The 10,590-nt window shown below is 39.9% G+C and overlaps 1 protein-coding gene across 2 annotated transcripts in view; it reads left to right on the top strand.

Moving 5' to 3' along the window:
* The window catches only part of Pde7a (phosphodiesterase 7A), an 84,682-nt gene that overhangs the window by 44,424 nt on the left and 29,668 nt on the right, over nt 1-10,590 (top strand). The window contains exons 1-2 of one of the 2 annotated variants that reach the window (XM_021196055.2): nt 3,659-3,803; nt 8,333-8,393. In XM_021196055.2, the coding sequence (XP_021051714.1) occupies nt 3,744-3,803; nt 8,333-8,393 (121 nt within the window). In that variant the 5' untranslated portion in view covers nt 3,659-3,743. Of the gene's footprint in view, nt 1-3,658; nt 3,804-8,332; nt 8,394-10,590 lie in introns of those variants that run through there. The other variant, XM_021196054.2, reaches the window with a different exon arrangement.

Raw genomic sequence — 10,590 nt, 5'->3', positions numbered from 1 at the left:
GGATAAATTCTGCTCTTGGATTACTCTTCTAGACAGGTGTTCTCAGGGCAACAGGGAGCCCTGGGATAAATTCTGCTCTTGGATTGCTCTTCTAGACGGGTGTTCTCAGGGCGACAGGGAGCCCTGGGATAAATTCTGCTCTTGGATTGCTCTTCTAGACAGGTGTTCTCAGGGGGACAGAAGCCCTGGGATAAATTCTGCTCTTGGATTGCTCTTCTAGACAGGTGTTCTCAGGGCGACAGGGAGCCCTGGGATAAATTCTGCTCTTGGATTGCTCTTCTAGACGGGTGATCTCAGGGCGACAGGGAGCCCTGGGATAAATTCTGCTCTTGGATTGCTCTTCTAGACAGGTGTTCTCAGGGGGACAGGAACCCTTGGATAAATTCTGCTCTTGGATTGCTCTTCTAGGGAACAGTGATCAAAGTCATACTTTGGTTTTTATTGATCATACTCATAAAAGAATAAGGTCTGCTTGTAACTGAGTTTTTTCAGATACTAATCTTATAAACCCCAGAAAGATTTTTAGAAGAGCCACACGTCTGCTTATATTCTAAGATTGTTTTTGACGGTTTAGTTGTTTTAATGCCCTGACTTTTCTGCAATTTTTCAACCAGTCTTTTGTTACAGTGCTATGTTTCACTAAGGATTTGACATGGCTTAAGGAAAGGTACTGTGAAAGAATATGGCTGACATTAGTGAAACAGGGAACTAATTTGTCAAGACTTTTGGGTTTTGGTCTTATTGGAAGTATTTTCTTTATGACAGGTAGTGTTGCAGTTTACCAATATATGTTAGTACTAAGTAAATGTGTCTCAAAATAATAAAAAGTCAGGATGCCATTAAGTTCCTGACATTGAGACAGTTTAGGCTATTTTACAGAGAACTCAGGTAATAGCCTGAGATTTGGGCAAAATTTTGAAATCAGCAATGAAGCCTTTTGGTTTTAGTTGTAAATTCAATAGCTATTTCAGTAGTCACAGAGGCAATTTTCTGATAAAAAGGATTGTATCTTGAATGTCTGCATTCACAGTTTCAGACATACAGTAGCCATAAGTCAGTGCTGGAATGGAGGGCCATTGTAGAGAGCCAAACTCTTAGCCTGTTAGAATTGCAAGCCTAGTTCCTGGTCCTGTTTCATGTCAGAGATTTTTGCCACTTGACTAATATAGTTCAGGCTGCCCCTGTGGACATTGGAATTGAGATCCAGAATCAGGTTGGAGCCATCAAGGTTAGGGCATAGCACTGATAACTTACTATGAATGAATCTTGTTATGGTGGCATAAAACCCATGTGCATGCCAAAAAGGTACCCTGCCACCAACCACTTGTCTCAGGCTCAGGGCTTTGCGGTTGTTTCATGCAGAATCTGCTATCCCATAGGCTAGCCTGGACTCCTCCTGAGTACTAGCATTCCAAGTGTGTGCTACCACATATGGCTAGCTGTTGTTTGGGGTGAAGGGAATAAGGCTGCTCTCATGTCCAAGCCCAGTACAGTTTTGCAATGGTAGAAATAATCCCAACAGAAGTTCATTTAAATAAGAGAACTTTGACCTTACCTTCTTAATGTTCTTTTTACGGTGTTTCTGAATCCTGGTTCTTTCTCTTCTCCTGTCAGCTCTTCTCTATTAGTTTGAAAGAAAATGAAAATTGATGTGTTCACCATAAACAAAGACACATTAAATAATATATGAGTAATAGCAATTTTATATTTGACTTCTTAAAATAAGCCATATTAGCAGTTGATTGGAAAGAAGTGTAAAGGTGCTAAGAGATGAATTCCTGTGCATTACAGAAGTGCCAGGCTCTGCATGGATAAGTAGAGTACTGAGAATAACAAAATGCTCTCTGCTTGATCTCTGCCCTTGGTTGTTGGAGCCTTACTGGAGCAGAGCATCAGAGATCCTAATAGTCAAACCTAGTTTCATGACATAATCCTTGCACAACTTAAGGTAAGAATTTGCATGTTACATCTTGTTATTGTGTTTTGATATAGCACGTTGTGTGAAGTTTATGGTTCTGTGTTATGAATAATTTCAATATAGGAAAGCCATAATTTAGACAAGTGCATTCATGTGTATTTCATTTTTGATAGGTATAAAATTAAGTTCTTTTAAATACTAATGAGATGACTCTATGTATAGAGGCACTTACATGAAGGCCTCTAATGTCCTGAGTTTAATCTCGATCTTGTAAGTTAGAAGAGAACACATACCTGGATACTTGAGTGATATCCTCTGACCTACATTCATTCATATTCCTCTCTTCCTCCTCCTCTCCTCTCCTCTCCTCTCCTCTCCTCTCCTCTCCTCTCNTGTTTCAGGTGATTATTTGTAATTGTTCTTTATCTTTTGGGCTGCTGCCCCTCCTCCTCCTCCTCCTCCTCCTCCTCCCCCTCCTCTTCATCCTCCTCCCCTCCCCCATTCTCTAAACCAAATAAGTCCCTAGTACTGAGGAATGAATGGATAACAAACATTACATTAATTACTATTTGAATTCTGTTCAGATATCATCTGTAAGGTGGGTATGTGCAGATGATCTTGTCTCCTTGTGTACCGAAGCCCATGGCACAGTCTGTTATCTCCTGAGTGTTTATTTCTGTCCGCCCAGCTGTCATCAGCTCTTTCTGGAGCCTTTGCAATGATGTCCCAGCTGCCTGACCAGCCCCTAACCCCTGGGAACTATACTGGCTAAAGTGTTTTAAACTCTTTAGCACAAGGCTCCCAACAGTACTGCATGGACTGACCTGTGCTCCTCTTGCAGCCTCATCTGACCCATCTGTTTTGTTTTGTTTCTTTTTTTTCATTTCTAGCAATTTGGTATTTGTTTGCAACGGTTTGGTTAATGTGAACTATAATTGTCTAAAGGGCAGGAGCCAAGTTCGCGATCACTATGAACTTAGACATTCTTGTCATTAACAAGGGGCCTGCTACTTATCTAGAGTTTAATAAATGTTTGCTAGATTCTTGATTGAGAGTTTCATGAGAAGCTCTTTATCAAAAGTAACTTGCTGGATGCTATGGGAGGTGGTGAAGTTGGAGGAAGAGAGACAGGCTTTGTTTCTGGACAGCTCATTTGCTCACAGTCACAATAACAAGACATGGACCCTAATATTGCAGGAACTAGACTTTCTTAGGACTTGAGAACAAATATCTTTTATCATGTGAAAATACATGACCTTATCCCCAAATCTAAAGTGAATGACCTATGGATTTAAATGGCACAGATCACATTTACAGCAGCCACTGTTGTCATAAAGTAATCCCATATTGGAAGAAAACAAAAGTTTAAAGACATTCAATACTCAGAGGAAAAGTGCAAAATGTTCAAATATTTTCGAGTGTGATAGTATTATGCTTGCAAAACTGGTCTCCATGAGAAGGATGAGGAATGTTTAGCCTTGCCAGGCATTTTTGAAAATTGTTTTAAAATACTCTGTAGAACAAAGATTACCGGCATGTTTGGGCTAGCCTGAGACCTTTTGTGAGATTATTAGACCAGCTAGATTTTTCTTGTCTTCCAGTGCTATCTCTCCTGCTCTGTACTAGTGGTGGGGTCGTGGCATTAAAGCATGCGCTGGGCAGAAAGGCCAGCCAGGCAGTGCATTCCCAGAAGAGTCAGGTGATCACTGAAGGCAGCCGCTTGAGGTTCAAGGCAGTCAGTGTCCCCCTCTCTTCTGCCCTGGGACGGCTGTTAGTCACCGGACTCCTTAAGGAGAGAGTATGTGGTGGACCTCTGGTTGATCCAATGGGAATCACATTGATCTGGTGTCTGGCTTTGGTTCTGATCAAGTGGATCACCTCTAAGGTAGAGTATCTTTGCTCTCAGTGTTGTGACAATAATTGTTAATTTGAATATTTGATTGGTGTGGAATATTTACTCTTTTTATATTGATTTTGATCTTTCTGATTTCAAGGAGCTGTGGGATATGGGTTTTACTTTATTTTTTCTTTACCTCGTGTTATTGCTCTTACGGGCTTTTTATTCTTTAGAAACCAAGCAGATCCCTTTAAAGAAGTTGACTTGGAAGATTTTATAGAATTAAACACGTCAGACTTTTGAGTGTGTTTTAAATATCTTCTTTTAGAGAAAAAGGGTGACTGATATTTTTATGTGTAAAGTATAATTATTGAGGGTATTCTAAACAATGCCAAGCTTTATAAAACAAAATCCATCTTGTTGTATGTTCCCTATTTTTTTCTTGGACTATAGCTAATATACATTCACAAAAATATACTTATAAGCTGTTGTTTTGAAGTTAAATTTAGTTGAGAAATACTTGATAGTGTGTGAGGTAGCCAGCTTGCAAACCTAGACCTGAGCCTGAAGCCAAAGACACTTAGGTTGACACTATTTGAAATGGTTTTCTATACTTTCATAGGAACGGTTCTATCTTTTATTTACCATGCAGCTCCTTTTGTCTCTCTGTTAAGAAGGCAGATAGTAATTAAGGCTCACAACACTGCTGTTTGCTGAGCAACAGAAAGTGCCTGTAAAGTTATGTTCTCCTTCAAGCAGCGTAAGCCTGCTGTCTAACTGTTCACAATTGCGTGTTTTAGCAGTCAAAAGCTTGTCTTTTTAGTACCTATTAAGAGACATGTATTCTAAAAAAAAACTTGTTTTGCTATATATTTGGGGAAAAAATAGTTTTGGAATTTTGGCCATGTTCCATCTGTTGCGTATGTGATATAATTTTCCACTGTTGTTTCCAGAAGTTTTACTTAGACCCCTGCAAATTCATTAAATTCATTAGCTGAGTTTAACAGTATGCAAAGTGGGGAATAAAGGTTACCTTACAGAGTTCTTGTGGGTTAAGTGAGAGTTTGTATGAAGACATCTAGAACATTATCTATTGTTGCTTTTATCATGCCTGTCTTTAAAAGTTATGTGTTAACTAATATTGGGGACAATGTCTACCTTTTGTTACTTACCTGCAGTGAAGTCTTTATGGAAGAATGACTCAACCTGTTCCAGAGCACACAGCCCTGAACAGCCATGGTTCTTTGGAGCCTACGGTTTAACTTGTTTATGCTGTGGCCTCTGGTTGCTGATTAGCTTGGCCTCACCCATGTTTTGACCTATACTAGTTTGCTTTACAAGCTGTTCCCAGGATGGCTAAATTAGAAGAGTCACGAGTAGGCGCCTTGGTTATTTCTGTTCTCTAGAGAAATGTGAGGGAATGTGGACTGCAGCCCACAGGACGTCAGGACTGATGTAGACACGGGATTTTGATAAAATTTGTTTTTCTAGTTTTATTAAAAATAAAATTCTACCAGTATGTGGCCTTAAAAATTATGATCTTTTAAGAAACGTTTGTTAAACTTGTATCTTGGTGTATAAAGCACATTTTTTAAGTGATACTCTTAAGTGAAATAAAACTTGATTTTAATTCATAATGTAATTCACTTTTTAAAACCGAGTTACTTTAGATTAACTAGATTGCTTAGAAAACTTCATGATACTCACTAAATGTAAGTTATAAGGAAGTTGATGTGGGATTTGTATTCATTTGTGAGTTTAGATACTTATTTTAAAAGTTGAATCTTGGTCTAAAAAATTTAATTTCATTTGGATCTATTTGGTAGGTATCTTGGGATTCAGGTTAGTTCTTAGGTTGTTTATATTAAATACTGTAACAGAACAAATTGATTTTATTAAGTAATTATCAAAATATACTTAATTCAGCTACATTAAATTTTACCTTTTTTGCCCAAATTCTAACAAGTATTTGATGGTAGAGATGACATCAGGTGATAGCCGTGGCTTTTTAGTCCAGAGTGACTAGCTCACTGTGAGACAGCAGCAGGTGTGCACACTATTACTGGGGGCCAGGGATGCATTCCGTATGAATCAGTTCCTTACTATTTGAGACCATACTTTCTTTGCAGATTTTTTTTAGATGATTTGCACTTTTTATTTACTTTGTGAAATATAATAACTATACATGCTATAAAGTTGAAAAGGCACAAAGTTCCACATTAAAAATCTTCATTCTGCCTCTGTCCTTTGGTATCCTTGGAGACAATGAGTATTGATAGAATTTAGTTTTGGCTGAAAGGTTTGTTCTACACTTCATGAACTTTTGAAAGGATTAAGTCATACAAGGTTTCAGCCTATTTTTTCTTAGTGACAAGTAAGCGTTAAGAATATACCTTGGGACTGAAGTAGAAAATGCTTGTGCAAGCGTTGAGGACCTGCATTCATTCAGTCCTCAGGCATGTTGATGCCTGCTTGTAATTTCAGCTCTGAGGACTCAGGCAGATCCTTAGGGCTCCGGCCAGTCAGGGTAGCCTACTTGGTGAGTTCTAGGCCAAGTGCAAGACAGTTCACAAAACAAGGTGAATGGTGCCTGAGGTATGGGTCCTGGAGATTGACCCCCCAGCCTCCACCCCCCCCACACACTTTTTTCATATTTTTTAGGTTGCTGTTCTTACCTCCCTGGAGAGTTGTAGATTAAGTGCCTATAAACCTCAGCCAGAGTTTTGTGGGGCAGATCATTAATCTTAGGGGTAGAGCTTTGATCACATGGCTTCAGTGTGCTAATTTTTGTTGATGATATTGTGAACCCTCCCTCTCTCCTTCTCTTTCTTCCTTCCTATCGTTTTTTGGTGTGTGTATTAAATAGTATCGTCCCAGAAACTCCTGCTCAATTGTCTCCTCAGGTCTTTATGGTGTCACATCACTGTACAGATAAATATATCGTGGCACTGGTTCCAATGACTACTGTCTTTAAAGAAAGTAATTTTATCAATTGCTAACACACACCAGCCAGGCATGGTGGCATACACCTTTAATCCTAACATTCAGGGGGCAGGCAGATCTCTGTAAGTTTGAGGACAGCCAGTTTACATATCAAGTACTACATGTAAGCCAGCCATCATTTCATAGTAGGACCCTGTCTCAAACAAACAATTTTATTGTAATTTTGTGTGTGTGTGTGCGCGCGCGCGCATGCGCGCGCGCACTCACCACACTACAGCATGCCTGCAGAGGTCAGAGAACACCTTGAAGGAATCACTCCTCTCTGCCTACACTGTGAGTCTAGGGAATTGAACTCGAGCCATCAGTCTCAGCAGCAAGCATTTACCTACTGAACCTTTTCACTATTTTTGATGTGTCAGGTGCTGCTCTGAATGTTGGGATTTGGTCTGGGTCTGAAATAGCCAGCAGTGATTTAGTCGTTTGCTGGTGCAGAACTTAGATACTACTCAGAGGTTTAGTCAGTTCTATCATCCAGATTTTTGAAGTGTACTCACGTATATCAATTCTGGCAGTAACTGTCCATTTATCCCTTAGTTCATATGTTTTATTTGCAACAAGTGCATTTGTTAACAAAGTATTTAGAGCTTATTAAGTGATAGATCATATTTCAGAGGCCTCAACACTGTGGTCAGTGAGACAGATAAAGTTCCAGCTCCTGTGGAACTTCTATTTTAATACAAAGCAAATAGGATAATACTAGCCAAGTGCAACAAGGAGACAGAGTGCCTCTGATTCCCAGGTGCTGGGATTAAAGGTTTGTGTGGCCATGCATGCCTGGCTGGTGTTTTGTGTTGTGTTGTATTGGGTTGGGTTTTTCTTACACAGTTAGTAAAATTGGTTGCTTTAAAGGCACTGGAGGCACTGCAGTAATGTTCAGATGGCTACGGCTTTATTTATTAATCAGGGAATGCCTAACAATGCTTCCTTCCTGCCTAAGACATGGGCACAGTAGCTGAAGGCAGACTCTAGGCATGGTGGTAAAGTTAGGAGGACTACATGACTAACTACATCGTGGTGGTAAGGGGCGTGGTAGGACATGAGCATCCCATGAGAGGCCATGGATCTGAGAGCATGGACTTGGGACTCGCTTCCCAGTACAGTGGGGACCACTGGAGGACTTGTGAGTAGGACCTGAAATAGTCACTCCTCTAAGGCCTGGGGCTTGGAGAAGATGCACCTGAACCATCAACAGATTGACCTTTCCCCTCTCCTTCCCTTTGAATAACTCTTGATTGTTTTAGAAACCAACTTCTGTGGGGCTGGGGCTGCAGCTCAGTGGCCGAGTGCTTGCCTATGTGCTCTATCGTCAGCACCCCACTCCACAGAAGAGAGCAGCTTGTGTGTCCATCTCAGCCCTTTCACTCCTGTGTCCTTTGCTTAGGAGTTCTTAGCTAGGTTGTATCTATTTGTCTCATAGCTAGAGATTTCCAGAGCAGATGCATTTTGTATATTCAACGTTGTTTGGTGCAATATGCTGCAGTTATATGTAATAATACAAGCATGTTCACTGAATTAAATTTTAGATCACATTTTATTATCATGTACTAAAATATATGCCTTTTTTTTTTTTTCAGAGACGTGGAGCTATTTCCTATGACAGTTCTGATCAGACTGCATTATATATTCGTATGCTAGGTGAGTACAACTTTACTTTTTATTTATTTATTTATTTATTTTATGTATATGAGTATACTGTAGCTATACAGATGGTTGTGAACCTTCATGTGGTTGTTGGGAATTGAATTTAGGACCTCTGCTCACTCCAGTAAATTTCGCTCGCTCAGTCCCTGCTCGTTCAGGCCCAAAGATTTATTTCTTATTATAAATAAGTACACTCTTGCTGTCTTCAGACGCACCAGAAGAGGGCGTCGGATCTCATTACGGGTGGTTATGAACCACCATGTGGTTGCCAGGATTTGAACCAAGAACGTTCAGAAGAGCAGTCAGTGAGTGCTCTTACCCGCTGAGCCATCTCGCCAGCCCCTAAGTAACACTTTATACCAGTACCAGTTAGTATTATCTGAGATGAGACATCTTACGCTATGTAACCTTTCATCACTTTTTGAAGCAGAAATTGAAGTTTAGCATCTGAAAACTAATACTAAGTGTGATGAATAAAGAGAGGCATTTTAAAGTTAGGATAATTTAAAAGTCTGGTTTAATAGGACAGTACTTTTAGAGGACAGCTTACCTGTTTTAGAGCATTCTTCATGGAACATAGGTTAAATTGGTTTCTAACACTGCTAAAGACCAGCCAACTGCTAGTTAGCTGTGCATTCCACAGTGTGTAAAATGAATTATTTTTAATATAAATGTAAGTAATAAAATTAATGCAGCAGCTATATTCCTTTACCTTTGCTAGTCCCCAGTAATCACACAGAGAAACCAAGATTTATTTCAAGCTATACCTCAATAGCTGAGCAGTTAAATAACCTACTTCAATCTCCTCGGCTAATCTGGCTACCTCCCAGTCCCATCCTATGCTACTTACATAGCATAGGATCTGGCTCTTGGTTTTCTTGTAGTGTCTTCTTGGACCCTCTCCTCCTGTGTTGCTCTGCATCTCCCTCACCCCACCTCACCCCCACATCCCAGTTGGCAGAAGTTTCTGCCCAACCATTGTGTGATCAGTGTTTATTGACAAGGCAGAGAATAAATGGTTAAAATTGTTTACACAGATGACACAGGAGAGTCTTGATATAAGCATTACAGTGTCATGCCAGATATGAGGGTAGAGAAATCGGCATTTGAATAACACAAGGATAACCTTTACACAGTGTATAAAAACATGCCTACAATGGCCAGTCCATGAATACATGATCATATTGTCCTCATTTTGTGCTCAGATAGCTTACTGAGAGAACTTGATACTTACGTACCTTGCACACTTCCTAATTCCACAAGTCAGTATAACTAGCTATGTATGTATGTATTATATGTATGTATATGTTTTTCTTCTCCCTTACTTTGTTGGTATTATCTACTCATTCAAACACATCTCTTGCTCTTTATTTCATACTATTGAACATGCAGTTAGATCTCAGTAGGCATATTTGCTCCTAACTTTTCTCTTTGTGGTTAGAATTCTTCCTTCAGCTCTGAGAACCTGAGCCAGTCCTTACAGTTATCTACCTCAGTTGCTTCCTGTGGTTCTGATTTTGTTCTTGTTCCTTCCTCTTTGGTGCACTCTGTGTCTTGTGTGTTACCCACTTCCGTTCTGCTCCAGTACAAGTGTTTGTTCTGCATTTCCTCTCTCCATGTCTTAAAACAAAGCCGCAGACATATTTACTGTGTTTCTATGGGTGTGTTTTGGTGGCTATAGTATAGATACCTCACACTTAATAGGCCTGAGAAGATTTGTTTTCCACATCTTGCCATCTAAGTAGGTTTAAGTCCCAAAATGCAGTAATTCTTGACTATATACTCTAGTTCACTGGCAAATCTTGTGTGGGGTACCTTCAAAAACTAGCATCTCACCATCCTGATCACATTATTACCCAATCCAAACCCTGGTTTTTGCCTTGCATCTTGCACTTGGTCTTCATGAATTGTGGTTGATGCAACCCAGGTGAACTTTTTTTTAGTACGTAATAAAGTCACCTTAACTCAGAGTACTCTGATGATTTTCAACGTTAAAGTTTCAAATCTGTCATAGACGATATCAAGGTTCAGTGTGATCCAGCTCTGATGCCTTTTTGACCCCACTCTTCCCAAATTCCCTTTCCTGGAACCCCTGCCATGCTAGCCTTTCACTTGTGTGTGAATATGCTAGGTGTGCTGCTGGACTGGTATCCATGCTTGTTCTTCCTAGTATGTGGACTTCCTCCTGATA

The sequence above is a fragment of the Mus pahari genome, chromosome 4 (genome assembly GCF_900095145.1).
Source record: "Mus pahari chromosome 4, PAHARI_EIJ_v1.1, whole genome shotgun sequence".
NCBI lineage: Eukaryota > Metazoa > Chordata > Mammalia > Rodentia > Muridae > Mus > Mus pahari.
The sequence above is the reverse complement of the archived record's forward strand: the minus strand, read 5'-3'. Positions and strand labels throughout refer to the sequence as shown.